At 40.5% G+C, this 19264-nt stretch overlaps 1 protein-coding gene across 4 annotated transcripts in view; it reads right to left on the bottom strand.

Moving 5' to 3' along the window:
• Positions 1-19264, bottom strand: part of DCLK1 (doublecortin like kinase 1) — a 262133-nt gene that overhangs the window by 75219 nt on the left and 167650 nt on the right. For all 4 annotated transcript variants that reach the window (XM_068142850.1, XM_068142858.1, XM_068142840.1 and 1 more), the window contains exon 5: positions 10886-11002. In XM_068142850.1, the coding sequence (XP_067998951.1) occupies positions 10886-11002 (117 nt within the window). The remainder of the gene's footprint in view (positions 1-10885; positions 11003-19264) is intronic.

The following is a 19264-nucleotide window of genomic DNA, read 5'->3' as shown; positions in this document are numbered from 1 at the left end:
TAAGTCACTGGTACCTGTGGTAACCCAACCAGTGCAGAGCTTAGTAGGGACTGTAAACCCCACACATGCTCGTCTCACACTGATCTTCATGGAGTGGCCATTATGATAGCAACTCTACCTCAACCTGAAGTCAGCTATATCTACACTACCAAGCAGAGAAGTGCTGCAGACACACAGACATTGCGCACACCTGAAATCTAGGAAGACAGGAACTTTCCTTGAAAATACAGTTCCCTGGAATCCAGGAGGGTTTTCTGTGGAGCCTCAGAAAGTGGGTAAGTGCCTCTTGTTTTTCTTTCAGTACTTCATCAGGAGTACAGCTGATATCTATGATCTCAGTTGTTAATTTCATGTAGTACCTAATCAAGAGAGCATCTGCATGTACGTAAGATTTAATGAAAATCCTTCTCTTGAACTGTTTTGCCTAATTGGAAAGACTAGAATTCCCACATCAATTTGTGTGACCAGAGTACAAACTCTGAGGATGTTCTTCATTTGGCATTTAACTATTTAATCCTTTAAGAGGGTTAGACTATTCAATCTAACCTAACCTGTTTCTCTTACTAACTCTTAATTATTGTTACAGGCTATAAAATGATAAAAGTTAAATTTGGAATGATTAGTACAAAATACAAACTCCATAAATAAAATATCTAAAAGGAAGTCAGGATCAAAGTAAAAATAATCTGGAAATCCTTGGGTCTACAGGATAACTCCTTCACTCCCATGGGTTTGTACTCTTGGCTTCAGGAAAGTTTCACTTAAGCACATTTATTACAAAATCTGTCAGCTGAGTACCTGTAACAGTGTGACTAAAAATATGTGACCTCACCAAAGACAAAGTGATAGTTGTGTTCCTTCCTCTGGGATCCAAAAGACCTTCTTCAGTCAGGTGGCTGAAGAAGGGCTGTTTCTGAATAATGGCTTAGGGATGAATTATCAAACTAAATGAAAGCATTATCCTGCAGAGGAACACATCTGCCTATTTTTTTTTTCGGAGGAAAGAACAAGCATCTGCTCTAGAGAAGCCTCCTGTAAGATCCAATTTCCCTATCCTAAACAGCAGTTTTGATCAGCCTTTAGGGTGACAAGTAGTTTCACAATTTCTTCGCCCTGCTGCAATTTAGGAAACTCCAGCACTCATCCTTATGAGTGTAAGTAGGTTATTAATATAAGGATGTTATTAATATTCAATAGTCAGAACAATTAATAAAATATTAATAATCTAATAAATCCTGCAGAAAATATTAATAAAACCTATTTACTGGTTTGACATACTCAGTTGTGGAACAGATACCTCACCAGCAGGAACATGTAACAATTTAAACAATATGAGCAAAAATCCAGAAACAACAAACAGTAATTTAAACTGTAAAGAAAAAAGGGAACATTGGCAACACAGCTGGAGATTGCCCAAAAGGTGGTGGGGGAACTCTAGAATTCTCTAGGGCAACAGACCTTTAACAGATGCTTATAATAATCAGGTTTCATAATTACTCACTGATCCTGGTACCACGTGGCACATGTGGAGATTTAAACAAAACCAAAATGGCAGTAACCACATGAAAGCTGCAGGAATACAGTTTCACTTTCTGTTGGCTTCTGCAGCTTGTTGCTGTAGCACATACAGGGTTTATAACTGAAGGCTTTGTAGCTGAAAGCTTTGTAGAAAAGAGCTTGCAGGGTTTGCTGGCTTTGTAGTTTTGCCTATTTGGAGGGGTTCTTCAGCTGCAATCTTCGCAGCGGTGCTTGTTGCATCTTCCAGTAAAACAAAACTGTCCCAGGGACTCTCGGCTCCGCCTGGGGTTCATCTCTCAGCCCGGCAAGACACTCTGTCTGATCTTGGGCTTTATAATGCTTACAGCAAGGGGTCTTGCAGCCTGTCTGGGTAAACTGAAGCACAGCTCAGATTCCAAGCAAGGCTTGTGATTTCTCCCAGGGCTTGGACAATTGCAAAGCAAGGCACTGGCTCTTTAAACTGGTATTTATAGATTTCCCAAGACAATGATAGCTAATGATAACAAATATTAAGAGATAAAAACCTGAGTTTTCTTCAAATGTGGCCAAAGGCCCACACACCTGGCCCACTTGCCCCCCAGGATATGTTCAAACAAGCCTGGGCAATGTGGGCAATTTCCTGAAAAAACAGACCTGCTGGCTCCTGCCCCATTGTCTGATTCAGAGCATTTTTGAGGCTTTTGTCCCTTCAGGACAATCCCTTGCTAATACAATTTATCCATTCTTCACCTGTTTTCCTCCTGTCATTTGGAACAGGTATGTGGATCAACCCAGTAACTTGTGAAATACATACTTGTCACATGAAATAACTGAAACTCATAAATAACTCTTCTTAGTAAAACCAAACTTAAACTGTTGTTACAAATAAGATTTCAAGCATCCAAAATACTTTGAGTGATAGTTTGAAGAGAACAGGAGATAGCTCAGAGGGGAGGAGAAATGAGAAGGAAATTATTTTAAAGGAGCTGCTCAAACTGAAAAAAAGAAGGCATCTCCTTTTGATGAGAGCATGTCCTGAAAATTAGAGTTGGGATTTCAGAGGCTAAAACAGAGTTTCTGAATGCAATATGGTTCCTTAATTTAATGGACCAAGGGTACAACAATTCTAGCTGTCTCATGCTTCTCTGGATTTGTTCAGAAATAATAATCATGAAGAAGTAAGTCTTGCTTTCTTTGAATCTGCTACCTCTTTACCTGCTTTGAGGCTTCCACCAATGGTGTAAATAAGTAGCTGGACAGAAGCTGACAGGTACTGAATATCCACCAAACACCTAATTTTCAGTCAGCAGCAATGGGCTGATACCCAGTCTTACTGAAATTCAATGTCTCTTTTCTTACGTCCTTTCCTGAATATTTGATACTAACAAAAAGACATCAAAGTGTTTTGCAGGCTTTAAGAAGACATCAGGAAAATTGAATAGAGGCAGGATTACCTATTGCACTTGGAATCAGACTTCAGCCTTGTGCCCACCTTGGAGGTCACACTACCTGCCTCTGCTTCTCATTGCCTTGTTCTCTGCTTCACTTCTCTATTTAGACTGAAGTATTTTGAAATAGACAATACCTCAAATGCATTTGCTAAAAAAAATAAAGTGTTTCTCCTACAGTGAGATTTCTGTCTTGCTTTACTGTTTTGAAACCTTGTCAGACGTAAATAAAAAACAGAACAAAACATATAATAATGGAGAAGTCATCTCTTACACAGATATTCCTAGCTTGCATATACTCTTAGGGAAAAAAATGCCACCAAATACAACAGTCTTTTTATATAAAAATAGGAGGCATCTGGTCCCAGGAGTAAGGGAGGCTATCAAGAAATACAAGCAGATTAAGCATTTTGTCTGTTAAGAAGAAAAAGGGAAAAATAAGAATGGGAGAAAGATGAACATCACCTATGGAAAGGCATATATTCCTCTCAGATATGTCAAGAAATGGTGTAAAAGCAGATGCAGCTCTTTTGCTCTCTAGATTGTATAGCTCAAAAAAGGGTGAGGAGTGTGTCTCCCCCGTTCTCTTACAGGCTGACATATATTTCCTTGCCCTCAGTCAATATGAGGACAGATTTGAACCTGCATAGTACTTCAGCACTAGAGTATCCTCTGGTAACACTCGGGGTCTTTCTGTGCAACCCTGCAGCCTGCTTTCCACTTGCAGCTCCACCCTTTCTCTGACATTGCCACCACAGTGCATCCCAGAGCCCGTAGGACAGTGTTTTTTCATTCTGTTCCCATACTGTTACTCCCATAGCCATGTAACTGCAAAGCCTGGCAGTTATGGGAGGTTCTGTATGGGGCTTTATGGGGCTTTCGGGGTCATCAAGGATGTCATCTTTACAGGTAACAGAGGTAAGGAAGGCACTTGTCTAAGAGTCCTTTGTCCCCAGTAGCAGATGAGATGATGACGGAAATGCTTCTCTGGAGCAGTGGCTGGGGGCGTGCCAAGGAGAGGGGACACTCAGGGCCCTTTGCCTGTTCCTGCCCACAGTCAGAGGCCACCACAACAAGGTGACAATAAAACACATTAGGGGTGAGGCCTTCAAGAAGTATTCTCTATAAAATAATTTGTTAACATTAATGAATTTATCTCCAAAGCACCAGCCTGAAACTTGAGATATGCAAAAATGAGACAAAGACATTAGAGAAAATCAGCAAACCAATTAAGACCCCCAGAATAACCTTTTTGAATGCAACCAATTTCAGAAGCTATTGGGATGAATTTAAGAAAGGTCATCACCTCATAACACTATTTGCTCAGAACTAGGGACTCATGGGCATCATTGCATTTATAAACATGTAGTTCAAGCCAAAGTTTAGCTTAGTTCACTTACCACTTAAAATCTGTGTCAAAGGGAAACAGTTCGTGAGAGTGGTATTTAAGTGCCTAAACTAAAGTAGATTGTCTACATGTCCAAGACTCATTTACACATCCATATCTCACAAACTGGGGAAATCACCCAAGGATTGTGCTTTCAATAACCCTAAAAGTGATGAATCCTGATCAGCTATCTTACGCTGTAGAGCTGGAGAAGAAAGTTCATAGAATCAGAAAACTGCTGAGGTTGGAAGAAACCTTGGAGATCACCAAGTCCAACTGCTCATCTAGAGCTCACAATCCAACTACTACTGCTGAACTACTATCATTATGGGTCTTTTAAATACCTCCAGGGATGGTGACTCCACCACCTTCCTGGGTAGCCCATTCCAATGCCTAATAACCCCCTCTGTAAAGCATTTTTTCCTAATATCCAGCCTGAAGCTCCCTTGGCACAACTTGAGACCATTTCCTCTTGGCCTGTCACTTGTGTGTGAAAAAAGACCACCCCCCACCACACTCCAACCTCCTCTGAGGTAGTTGTAGAGGGTTACGTTTAAGATGACACCATGCTATAGAAATATACAAAAGAGAATTAAGGGTAACCAAAGGATATCCCTTCAGTTTAGGATTTTATCACTTTTAAGATACAACTGAGATTTTTACTACTTTTTTTCTTTCTTTCTTTCTTTTTTTTCCACACAGTCTTTCTTCCTGAAACTTTCCTTTTTGGCCTGTGTAGCTATCCATATATATAATCTTGCTATGGACACAAACTGATGACCAAGACAGGAGTCTGGTCCTTTTGCGTAGCAAGAATGTGTGGACTTTTCAAAATGCAGCAAGAATCAGAGCCTTTCCAATTAGCAGCACACTCCTCTCCATACAGTTTGCTTAGCTTTTTCTCAAGGGTACACTATCTGTGATGCTTTCTGCCTGACATTTACCCCTACTTTCCTGAGCTTTCTTTTATGATACAACTCTTCTCAAAATGAGGCATCTTTTCATTTCATGTATTGTCTTTGATCTGAACAAAGAATCTACTGTTTTTCAGGAGGATTTTTTTTATGTTGATCCCTAATGAAATAAAAATCCCTAACATTAGTTTAAAGACAAACTGAAAGCAGTTTAAAAGCATAGAATAAAAAAAAATACACTTAGCAGTATGAACATGACAACAAGGGGAAAAATTATCTGCTTATATGTGCATTAGATGGTAATTTCTCTATTCTGCTACTGTCAAAGGTACATAATTCAAACAAATAGGCAGCATTTTCAGGCATACAGGGTAGCAGAATAGTGAAATCTCTACATATTGTTTGCATGTCAGGGGAGAATTTTGTGTTTTGCCTAACGACATCCAAGAGTTAGCATTTCTTCTTCTTTTCAGTGTTGTTTTTCATTGCAGTGTATAATGTCAAATTGCACATTTAAAAAAATCTATTCATGGATTGTTTGTAATTTTACATGACCTAAACACAATTCTTGAAGTCAAATGTTCACTTAGTACAATATTTCTTCCTTTTATGACAGTAATATTGATGTAAATATGAATGTTAGGTTAGAAACAGGCTTTCTGTAACATTCACACAATTTGACTTCACTACTTGCAGAAAGCAAACACAAGAGGTACAGATCCACTGTTCCCATTTAAATCAATTTCTATAGAAACATCTGGAATTGTTTATAACTTTTAAGCTGTAACTGGTAAATGGAATAGAATAGACTAGACTAGAATAGACTAGACTAGACTAGAATAGAATAGAATAGAAAGAATACTGTAATAATCATCTAGTGCAGCTGCCTGACCAATTCAGGGCTGACTAAAAGTTGAAGTCTGGTTTTAAGCACATTGTCTAAATGCTTATTTAACATTGATGGGCTTGGGGCATTGATTAGCGCTCTAGGAAGCCTGTTCCAGGGTGTATTGGATTTGTGTAGCAAGGTTTTGGTAGTGGGTGGGGACTATGGGGAGAGAGGTTTGCAAGAAGCTGCTGGAAACTTCCCCTGTGTTCAATAGAGACAATGCCAGCTGGCTCCAAGACAGACCTGCTGCTGGCCAAGGACAGGCACAGAAACAACGGTGGTATGATGTCTGCGATAACTTATTTAATAATGAGGATAAAACCCAACCTGCACAACATGTGGACACATGGAGAGAGGAGCCTACACTGGAGCCAGTTTGATAGAAGGACTTGGGAACCTCTGGGGTATCCTCACTGGAGCAGCCTTTTTTTGAAAGACTGCACCCCATGGAACAGATCCACACTCAAGCAGCTCATGAAGAACTGTAGCTTGTGGGAAGGAATCAGATTGGAGAAGTTTGTGCAGAACTGCTTCCCATGGGAGTGCCCCCATGCTGGAGCAGAGGAAGAGTATGAAGAGTCTTACACCTGAGGAAGAAGGAGCAACCAAAAATAACATCTGATGAACTGACCAAAACCCCCATTCCCCTGCCATACTGGGATGGGGGAGGTAGAGAAAATTGAGAGTAAAGTTGAGCCTGGGAGGAAGGAAGGGAAGGGGAAGGGTTTGGGGGTTTGGGTTTTTGTTTTTGGTTTTTTGTTTGTTTGTTTGATTGGTTCATGTTTTTTGTTTTCAATTACTTTATTACTTTATCACAATATTGTGATTTGATTTGCAATAAATGAAATTAATTTTCCCCAAGCTAAGCTTGTTTTGCCCATGATGGGAATTAGTGAGTGATCTCCCTGTCCTCCTGGCCAAGCTGTCAGCCCATGGCTTGGACAGCAGCACTCTGAGCTGGGTTAGGAACTGGCTGGATGGCTGAACCCAGAGAGTGGTGGTGAATGGTGTCACATCCAGCTGGCGGCCAGTGAGTAGTGGAGTCCGCCAGGGATCAGTGCTGGGCCCCATCCTCTTTAACATCTTCATTGATGATCTGGATGAGAGGGTTGAGTCAGTCATCAGCAAGTTTGCAGATGACACCAAGTTAGGAGCAAATGTTAGTCAGTTAGAGGGTAGAAAGACTCTGCAGAGAGACCTCGACAGGCTGGACAGATGGACAGAGTCCAACGGCAAGAGATTTAACGCATCCAAGTGCCAGGTTCTGCACACTGGCCACAACAACCCCATGCAGTGCTACAGGCTGGGGTCAGAGTGGCTGGAGAGCAGCCAGGCAGAGAGGGACCTGGGGGTGCTGGTTGATGGTAGGCTGAACATGAGCCTGCAGTGTGCCCAGGTGGCCAGGAGGGCCAATGGCATCCTGGCCTGCATTAAGAACAATGTGGCCAGCAGGAGCAGGGAGGTCATTCTGCCCCTGTACACTGCACTGGTTAGGCCACACCTCAAGTACTGTGTCCAGTTCTGGGCCCCTCAGTTTAGGAAGGATGTTGACTTGCTGGAACGAGTCCAGAGAAGGGCAACGAAGTTGGTGAGGGGCTTGGAACACAAGCCCTATGAGGAGAGACTGAGGGAGCTGGGGCTGCTTAGCCTGGAAAGGAGGAGACTCAGGGGTGACCTTATTGCTCTCTACAACTACCTGAAGGGGGGTTGTAAACAGGCAGAGGTTGGTCTCTTCTCCCAGGCAGCCAGCACCAGAACAAGAGGACACAGTCTCAGGCTGCACCAGGGGAAGTTCAGGCTGGAGGTCAGGAGGAAGTTTTACACAGAGAGAGTGGAATGGACTGCCCGGGGAGGTGGTGGAGTCGCCGTCACTGGAGGTGTTCAGGAGGAGACTTGACAGAGTGCTTGGTTAGATGGGTTAGTTGATAAGGTGGTGTTGGATGATAGGTTGGACGCGATGATCTTGAAGGTCTCTTCCAACCTGGTCTATTCTATTCTATTCTATTCTATTCTATTCTATTCTATTCTATTCTATTCTATTCTATTCTATTCTATTCTATTCTAATCTTGACCCATGCCATGAGCTTTTAGTTGTATTTTCTCTCCCTTGTCCTGCTGAGGAGGGTCATGACAGAATGGTTTTGGTGGGCACCTAGCGTCCAGCCAGGGTCAACCCATCACAGCTTTTTACCTCCTTTCTGGTAAAAAAATGTTTCCTAATGTCCAATTAAACATCCCATGATGTAGCTTTGAACCATTCTCACACATCCTGTCACTGCATCCCAGACAGAAGAGATCAGAACGTCCCTCTCCACTTCCTCTCCATAGGAAGCCATGGAGAGCAATGTGGTCACCTCTCAGCCTCCTTTTCTCCAAACCAGACAAGTCCAAAGTCCTTAGCCACTCACAGAACATACCTCACAGCCCTGTCACCAGCTTTGTTGCCCTCTTCTTCATACACTTCTTACATTGTGGGGCACACAGTGTTCAAAGGGAGGCTGCACCAATTCTCAATACAGCAGAATAATCACCCCTTCTGACTAATGAGTTATGCTGCTTCATGCACCCCAGGATGTGTTTTGCCCTCCTGCCTGCCAGAACATACTACTAACTCATGTTGAGCCTGCCGATGACCAACATCCCTAGATCCCTTTCTGAAGGGCTGCGTTCCAGTCACTGCTTGCTCAGTTTATATTTGTATTTTGCATTGTGCTCCAATCTATCCAGACCCATCTGCAAGGCTTCTTGCCCATCAAGAGAGTTTAATGACATCTCCCAGTTTGGTATCATCATCACACTTGCTACTGGTACATTCAACTCCTGCATCCAGATCACTGATAAAAATTATGATCAGAACTGCCCCCAGAATTAAGCCCTGAGGAACACCACTGTTGACCAGTAACCAGCCAGATGTAGCCCTATTCACTATAACACTCTGGGCCAGTCCTTCCTCAGTTCTTTACTGCTTGACTGACTGTTCTGGCAATGTCTTACACACTCCTGTAGGGCTTTGCTCAATGTTTTCCTCAATACATTCAATTGCCCATATGATTATATCGAATAGACAAAGTCTATCTCCACTACATTGTTCCTTTTCTTCTTATAAATTTAATGGTATATTAATTATTATTGTGGCAAAACTGAAAGCATTCTTTGTCTTTCCACAACCTGTAAAATAATCTCCTGATCTTTTTCAGTGATTGGACATGTAATAGTATCCTGGTCAGACTCTTGTAAAACTGAACTGCAGGAAATTACGATTTATTCATCTACATCTACACATCTCCTTTGTGTTTAAGTAAAACCAACACTCTCTCAGGACCAGAACAAACGAGGTATCACATAGTCAACATGGCAAAAATATTGCTAATCCCATGACAAAAACATTTGTTATGCATAACAGGACAATTATTCCACATAGAAATGAACATGTACAGTTCAGTGTCTATTACCTATACTTCCAAATGAATATTCATTAGGCAAAAAAACAGAAAGAGCCTGTAACATTCACATACAAAAAATACCTCCCTTGCTAAAGTTTAATTTCACTTTGTTCTACCTAGCTACAAAGAAAGCTAATTAATGTATGTTTAAGAAAGAGCTGCTCTGAGCTTGTTCCTCAGAATCGATACTTCTTTCCATTACCTCTTTCCAGGTTTCTCTATTTCAGCTGTTCTTAGGATATGTAGGAGGCACATTGCCTCCTAGCCCTGCTACCAACATCTACACCTCTGCCTCTCATTGTCTCTCTCCCACTTTCCTCCTTCCCTGAGCAAGAATGATCTTTATCTCAGCTTACTCTTCTTGTGAAAACTATAGTTCCAGCTGGTCTATGTCTCCCTTAATTGAAACTGAAGAGGTGAACCTGGGCCATTCTGCTCACCACATCCTCATAAGGACCTTATGGTGCAAGTCCTAGTATGATGTTGGCAGAAGACTTGCAGAAGAAAGAGCAAAGTGGCTTTCACACACTCTAGGTTTTGCCTCTTGTGAAATCCATATTCACAAGCAATGCTCCAAATGCTGGACCGGGTCTACTCAACTGGCCCACACCAAGTATTATTTGTACTTTCAGGCACCAATACTGGCAAATTAGCTAGTGCACTTTAAAAAAAAAACCTTGTTTGTTTTGCTTGGTAAAAAGCTGCAGGGGGGAACTAGTCATAGACTAATTAGTGAGAGCAGCTGCAATGGCAGCCAAAGCAAGGCACTTCAGAAAGAATTTCTTTAAACCTTTTTTGCTGTGCCTTCTCCAGCCTGCACCACTGGCTGCTCTGACTTATTTCTCCCTCACCTATTTCTACACCTCATGTTCACATCTGTAGTTGGATTCTTTCTCTGCCATGCCCCCCTTTCTTCAACACTGTCATTTTCTTTAAGCTGGTCTTTTCTCACTACTGCGTCTTAACTCCCTTGGAAACAAAATAGCTTGACCTACTTTCTGCACTGTGTTTATTCAGCTCCTAGTACACATATCTTTTCTTGTCGCTCTAGGTATTGTCAGCAAAACCATGCATAAAAACCAAATTGAACTGTGGTAAAACCAGAATATGATCTATAAAACAATGAAGAATTATTTTATATTGGGCAAACAATCTCAGATACAACTGAGAAAACAAGTGAAGGTGTACCAACAACTGTTTCATGCACACAATGTTTTTCCACAAAGATGTGGAATTTTAAGCACATTGACAATTGTGTTGAAATAGATTGGTTGCTGTTGTTAAGAAAGACTTCTTGTGTGCTTTACCTGAGCTAGTAGAAGCAGGAGACTTGCTGCGTCGGGATGGGCCCGGGCTCTTGGTGGTGCTCCTACGTGAAGTCGAAGCTATTTTGGTATAGGAAGTGGATTTCACCACCCGACATTCTAGAAGACAAAGAAACTGCATAAGTTAGCAATTAAGAAAGCCAGCAAGGCTCTGTAACAGAAAGAGCACTGAAAAGCACAAACATTTAGCCCACGTTTGTTTTCATTCAACTTGAGAAGTTTTATGGGAAAATACAAAACGTGTATAAGTGGCTCCATTAAAATCCAAGTACAGTATGTACCACATCCCAGACAAAGAACTGCTGCAGTAATCCAGACTTTTAGATACCATGGTTACTGCAGGTATTTAGGATAGCTTAATTTAACAATGCTGAGACTACATATAAAAAATGCATTTGCTTTTGAAATTTCAGCACAAGTAATGTAGTGAGTATTTTTGTAAACAATCCAAATGCAATGTAATCATTTCTGTCATCTTAGGCAGTCTCCTCTGGAAGAGCCAGAAGGCTGCTTTTATACATCAAAACGTTAAGACTGTGCAAGGTGATGCAGGTGTCTGTCACTCATGAAAGGTTTGAAGAAAGAGAAGCAGGTTTGTTGCTCCTGCTTAATCCTCTGGTGAGCAACAGCCCACATTGTATAGCACACACAATTCATCACAGGTTGAGGGAAATGGCACTACTTGCTCATAAGAGACATTAGTGAAATCAATGAAGAGGCGAAATTGCTCTCCCACTTGAGAACACTGCAAGATGTTCAGGTTAGAGTTTATATACACCCACACAGCTCTGTAGGCATTCTTGCATTACACCTGCAAAATGGTTTGTGGCCTGAGGATGAAAGAATTTAGTGTGCACAACGCTGATGTCTTGCACTCATAATGGATACCAAATTAATCACCAGACATGTTATACAGCTGGAGAAAGAAGAGATTTCAACTTCTTAGCCAATATACAATTAGAAGTCTGCAGTAATGTTTATACTGTCTTCACTGATGATGTCAGTATACTTAATTTGTTAAAAATACATCAGTAAATATTTAGTTCAGTATGACATGTTGCCCATTATCTTCCCATAGTTAATGTTCCTCCACATAGGTCAAGAGAAATAACCAAGATTTTTTTTCTTTCTAGTAAGAAAATACATTGCACAAGCCTGCACATTATTTAGTCTTCACAGATGATCAGCAAAGCTTGTAACACAGTTTAGACAGATTAGAGAACAAAGAAATAAAACTGAGCATAACTAATTAACTTAAACATATCCACCAGAGCATGATGTCATGAAATCTATTTCTCTTGGCTGCCCTAACTGTTTGCCTTTCATCAAGTTGTTGAAGAAAATAGAAGCAAGAACTGATGTGTTACCGAGGGAATATCCAGCACAGCTGAGAGGACCAGAGAAATGCTCCAGCCTTCCAAAAAAACCTTTTCCTTGCAAACTCCCACTTTCCTAATGACCAATAGTAGCAATTAGATTTCTGTTGACATTTTATGTGATTCATTGATGACTACTCTTACTTTATACTAAACAATGAGTGTAAATGGAGAAAAACATTTCCTCTGTTGTAACAGGAAATTATCAGCTGAAAACAGAAGGAGTCAGATGAAAGCTTTCAATTAGATTCCACCAGGTAATTACAGCAGGAACCTTACATTGTAATACTGGCATAAACAGCTGCTCCAGAAACTGTCTATACATGTTGAACATAAACAAGTTCTTTACCTTTCTTGTAAACAAAGATTTAAAATGTCCAAAAACCTAATAGCCAACTTGTTTAATCTTGTAAAACTCTAAGTAAACTCAGTGTGGGCCCCATTCACAGGAATCAGTCACAGGAAGGGAACTCAATATTCTAATAGTCAGCAAACAACAAGTCTTAAGTAGAATGACCCAATCACATCAAAATCATTAGAATATGGTCATTTGCTTAGTAGAAAAAATTCAGAGTCCATGAAGACATTGAAACTTTACCACCCAAAGGTGGTAAAGTCACCATCCCAGAAAGGCGTAAGTGAAATAGGATGGTATGTCTAGGATGGTATACAACTTTTTTTCTGTTGGGGTAAACACTAGAACTAGCTGCCCAGTGGTGGTGTGAAATCTCCATCTTTGGAGACACGGTCCTGGGCAACCAGCTCTTAGTGACACTGCTTGAGCAGGAAGTTGTATCAGCTGAGGTCCAGAGGTCCTATCCAACCTCAATCATTCTGAGGTTCTGTGATTATCAGGGCTTTGTCCAGCTGTTCCTGGAAAATCCCCAAGGATGGGCACTGCACAGCCCTGGGCAAATCCATTCCACTGCCTGACTGCTGTCACCTCTTGCTTCAATCATCTTTCATCCTCTTACCATGCATCACTATGAGGACTCTGACACCACCATCTTGAAGAAGAGATGCTGTCCCATTGGCACTGAGGACTGCTGGCAAGTCCCCCTTTTCCAGGCTGAACAAGTCCAGCTCCATCAGTTTCTGCCAGGGGGCAAGTGCTCTACCTCCCCACCATTATAATGGCTCTCTAAGTGCCTCAAATTTAGTGCTGACCTCACGTGTGCTGAGTAGAGGAGACCAATTACTTCCCTGTCTTTACCGAGTCTGCTCCTGTTCATACAGCCCTAGATGCTGCAAGCATTCTTTGCTCTCAGGGCAATGCTCTCTTTCTAGTCTGTCATAGACACTTTGTCTCCTTCCCTACTTTTTCTATTTGTACAAACACTTTTGAACTTGTTCATTTCTTTGGTAGAATTTTATTTTTCCTCTCAAAAATAACTCACAAGTAGCAAAGTTTTAAAAGATTGTAATCCAAGTGAGGATATATTCTCTCTGCTCAAACACCACTATGAACTCTCAGGTAAACTTTAATAGTGCCCTGTTTCTTATGGGCTTTCAAGTTTGTTCGTAAATGACATGGGCTATGGTATGGCCTGCAGAGAGCCACATGGACAAGCTTTCAGTGCTGCACACACCAGAGTGAGGCAACTCATGTTTTCACAGACTGTAGCAAGACTAATTACAGTGCCTAAAAGCAATTCCAGTTAGGGGTATAATGTAACCATGCTGCTTGTTGTAAACACTTCTCAGCTCCTGTGAACAGTTTACGTGTGCATTTCTGTGGTCACATTTATTTTGGAAAATGAAATTTTACTGCAAGCAAAGATCCCACTCATTAACCACACAATCACTGATCATCTCCTCTAAGACATTACCATAATCTGCTTGTTGCTGTAGAACTGTATGTACATAAATAGGAAGGGAAAACAAGTGGGTTTTGAAACTGCATTTGCTACACAGAATCTATAGTGGTAAGGAAATAAATACACATCTCCTCATCATCAGTATTCCAATGACTATAAAACAGGTCCTTGGTAAGCCATGAAACAGAAGAGCATTTCCCCCCTCATTCTCTTTTCATGCCAAAACTTTATCAGAAATAGATCTGAACTCCTGACACAAGAGAGTTATACTGGCTTTCTCACTCATTTGGGCAAGCTCAACCAAGAAGAAATACCAGGTGTTTCTGTAGTTGTTCAGTGAGGAAAGAAATATATCGCAAGCCCCAGCTCTTCCTCTCACCATTGACTGACTATAATAAAAGGAAAAAAAATTATGATACCCATGGTAACGTGAAGCAAAAGCAGGTTAGCTTTACGATCCAATCACAGCCTTTATTGCTTTCCAACTCAGAATACTAGATAAATAAAAATGTTTTTAAACTGAAATATCTGGCAATAAGATGTTCTGTTGTATAACCACTGAAAGAACTACAAAGTAGGACAGAAGTAGAGATTATCTAACAATGTAACACTGCAGTCACTTTATAGCATGGAATATTATGACAGAGGTCTGAGATATTTAATGGACATTAGCAATAAGGCTGAGGCTATGATCTGACACCACTGAGACGCTGTTGGGACAATATAAGGAACACAAGGTTCCTGAGATTGCACCGTGGTGCCAATGAGTGGTAGGAACTGGTGCAACTAGGAGGACCGGTAATATATTTATTTCTGAACTCTTGATTCTTCTGGTTGTCAAATGGGTAAAATGTAAGCCTGAAGTAATTAAGGGATGCTAACACACAGAATCATAACACCTCTGGTCTCCAGCTCTGTGATTTTTCATTTCCAAAATGTTTCATTATCTTCTATGTTCATTAGATTTTACAATGCCAAGAAAACAGCAGAGAGTAACTAATCTGCAATAAATGTGTCATAAAATGAACAAATTTAATATGTTTCTAGAGAAGACTGTGAAAAGCTAACTAAATTACCAGGAGATCAAAAAGGCTTGCTTGTCAGCTACTCAGAAGCTGACTGTATGGCCTTCACAAGCTCTCTCTGGGCTAAAATATTGCTCTCTGCTATATTTCGCCTTTTTGTATTTGAGGTCTGTGTGTAAGGGATAGATATTTATTTTTCCATATCCCTGACAATTTGTTTCTCCAAGATGAAACATTTAACTTGGTTTCAGCAACAGCTGTATCCCACAGATAAGCAAGGAGGGAGGATCATGGGTGTTTGTGACTGTTGGTAAGCCATTTTACTATGAGCCTTAGGCTGGTACCTTTTACCACTACTTAAAAGACATTAGCCTCACTAGCAGTGTCCTCAGGCCAATCAGTAGATCATTATCCCAAATGCAGTACTGAATTTAATTTTTAATGTTAAGAATAATTTGTTCCATGTTGCTAATTCTTAATGCAGCTAATAAGATTTTACTTTTCAGTTGCATTCATGCCTTCAGTTAAAACCAGTAATCTGCTGTTTGCAGAAGTTTCACTCCCTTCAGCAAAGGGGAAACGGTACCATCCTGTCTAGTGGCATTGACATACATTGCAATTCATCCAACCCCACTGGTGAATCAGTGGCAGCTATGACTTGTAATTACAACATCTTCAAAAGGGTAACTATCATACAGTTTCCAGAAATGAAAGGGATATAGGTTGTTTCACAGAGGTTTTAAGTAATTTCAAATCTTCTATCGTCATGGTTGTGCCTACTTCAGTTTTGTTCTGCATGTCTTCCTGTTCAGTATGTTCCTGATGCAGATGGACAGTGATGTAAGCATAGAATAAAAAACTCCTAAAGTTTTATCCCATGCACTAAGCTATCTGTCACTGTAAATGGATGTGCTTTTGAGAAATCTTATCTTCTGATTTGACTCCTTACCAGTAACCAGCTCATGATAAAGATTAGGAATACTGCCTCTTTCAACTCTGTGCTGAATATCCCTGCTAGTAAATACCTACAGTGAAACATGCTTTTACTGGGATATGAAATACAGAAAAAGCTAGATTTTCTTTCATGTGAAAAATCGTTCTACAATTCTGAAACTAAGTATTCACTCACAAGGCTAAAGCTACAGAAAATAAAATGTTAACAGCTAAAGCCATCTATGTCTTGCTGCACATCAATAAAACAGAGATCTTGCAGGCTCTTAGGGACGCAAATAGCTTCATCCAACCTATGAATGCTTTCAGATGTATGTATTACTCAAAAAATGCCTTGTAAGTTAGAAAGAAGGTATTTGTGGGTTCCTGAATTATCTCTACTATCTCATTCTGCTCTAATGTATAACTTTCAGCATTGCTGTTTCTAAATTCAGTGAAGTCTCCCACAAAGTTTTTCTAAAAGGACAAATGGATTGTATTTACAATCAAAACATTACTTTAAGTATTGCCTACTTTACCTACAAATACGCTTAACTTAAAGACACTGTTGGGAGGACTGAACTCATCTAGTACTATATATCTAGAAAATATGACACATACATATAGAAGGTCTTTCTACAGTCAGTAGAACATGTTCATTTCTATAACCAATCTTAGTAGATGTAAGTTAGAGAAGATGAAGCTTATGCATGAATGATCAGGTATAAATTACAGATTTTGAGTACTAGTGAACATACCTTAAATAGACTATCTTTCATAGGCTCATAAAACCATTAAAGTTGGAAAAAACCTTTAAGATCATTGATTCCAACTGTAATCCAACTACCATGACCACTAAATTACATCCTGAAGCACCCTACCTACACACTTCTTTAACACCTCCAGGGACGGTGACTCCACCATCTCCCTGGGCAGCATGTTCCAATGCCTCACCAATCCCTCTTTTGGATGGGCTCATAATACAAACAGTAGTCAGATTTCAGCTGTATTTCATGAACTTACTGTGAATGAGTATATTTCATCTTCCTGTCTTCTCCAAGTGCTATACTTTTTGCTGGAATTATCTCATACAAACTTCCATGTTAATATTTTGGCTAAAACACACCACTAGAACACATGTAATCTTTAACGTGCATGTCTTGTTTGTCCTGTTACATATTCCCTTCCACTTCCAGGATTTTTATTATCACCATTCAATATAATTCCCCCAATTTGTTCCAATGCTTCAATAGTTTGCCCCTATATTCAGAACCATGTTCTACTTCATTAGGCTATCACAGCAGTTGCACTGATCAAAGTATCCAGATGCTACTTTAAACCGGAAATGGTTAAGATGTGTCCTGCTTTTGCTTATGGCTTTTGTTTACAGGACATATATACTAAGAGTATATATCCTTCAATTACCCCTGAAAAAATTCATCACTGAAGTACCTTACTTTATGTGCACAATTTGGATGGTGTTTTTCTTGGCATAGTTTTATTCATAGAATGGAGAAGGAATGAGAGGACGATACTGTTTGTAACTTTTCTGTTCAGCAAGAGCAATTGTTTATTTTCTTGTTCAGCATGAAGAGGTAGCATTTACAGTATCACAGTATCGCTTAGGTTGGAAAGGACCTCAAGGATCATCGAGTCCAACCTATCAACACAGACCCCATGCCTAGACCATGGCACCAAGTGCCACGTTCAATCTCCCCTTGAACGCCTCCAGGGTCGATGACTCAACCACCTCCCTGGGCAACCCGTTCCAATGCCAAATGACTCGCTCGGTGAAGAACTTCCTCCTCACCTCGAGTCTAAACCTCCCCTGGCACAGCTTGAGACTGTGTCCCCTTGTTCTGGTGCTGGTTGCCTGGGAGAAGAGGCCAACCCCTTCCTGGCTACAACCACCTTTCAGGTAGTTGTAGAGGGCAATGAGGTCACCCCTGAACCTCCTCTTCTCCAGGCTAAATAATCCCAGCTCCCTCAGCCTCTCCTCATAGGGCTTGTGCTCAAGGCCTCTCACCAGCCTTGTTGCCCTTCTCTGGGCATGTTCAAGTGTTTCGATGTCTTTTTTAAACTGAGGGGCCCAGAACTGGACACAGTATTCAAGGTGCAGCCTAACCAAAGCAGAGTACAGGGGCACTATGACCTCCCTGCTCCTGCTGGCCACACTATTCCTAATGCAGGCCAGGATGCTATTGGCCCTCCTGGCCACCTGGGCACACTGTTGGCTCATATTCAGGTGGCTGTAGATCAGCACCCCCAGGTCCCTCTCTGTTTGGGAGCTCTCCAGCCACTCCAACCCCAGCCTGTAGCTCTGCATGGGATTGCCGTAGCCAAAGTGCAGCACTCGGCACTTGGACTTGTTGAATGTTTGTCATATTACCTATTAAAAATCACCTTGTTCTTTACTTTGAGAATAAACAGACCTCCTATCTGATCCATATGGTTGATATTAACATCATCCTAAGAATCAAGAATACAGGCATTCCATCATTTTTTTTCATTCCAATCTAAGATAAATGACAACGTTGCAGTCCAACAAATTCTGAGGTTTTGGTACTACTACTTGCTATCTGAAGAGTATCACTTATTTTCAACCATCTTCCAATTCAGATGACCCTTTTGGAAGTTTACAAGATCAAGTCCTTCCCACAGTTAGAAAAATAGAAATCCTAATTTTCAGAAAATGTGCTTCACATGGAAAGTATCAAATAAAGGCATTACTGAGAAACAAACATTTTAAACAGTTAAATTCTAGCACATTTCAACTGAGTCTCCTGAAGTTACAGATTTTTCCAAGTAACTGATTTGTGATGAGGCAGAAAATATGTATTTAAACCGAATGTCCTATTTATTTCTGCTTTGATGCTTTTTCTCAAGCAAATCTGCATATTTATGATGCACTCATCAGTCTCACAACTGTATTGTGCAGTATTAAGCATTGAAAGCTCTCTCTTTTTTTCTTTTTTCTTCAAAGTAACACCATACACTATAATGGGATAAAGATAATAGTCACAACAGTTAAGCACAAAACAAAATCCCATAGCACTTACACAGCTAATTAGTTAGATTAGCAAGGAGTCTTGCACAAAAGGGGAATATATATATATATATAAACTACCATTTTAAAAAGCATGAATATGAGAAGCAAACTGTTTCATTTTTTTTTTTGCTTCAGTTTTCATTAAAAATATTTTCTGCACCCAA

Source organism: Melanerpes formicivorus, unplaced genomic scaffold (genome assembly GCF_026170545.1).
Source record: "Melanerpes formicivorus ecotype bairdi unplaced genomic scaffold, bMelFor1.0.p_v2 SCAF_1, whole genome shotgun sequence".
NCBI classification, from domain to species: domain Eukaryota; kingdom Metazoa; phylum Chordata; class Aves; order Piciformes; family Picidae; genus Melanerpes; species Melanerpes formicivorus.
This window is presented reverse-complemented; position numbering and strand designations above follow the sequence as displayed.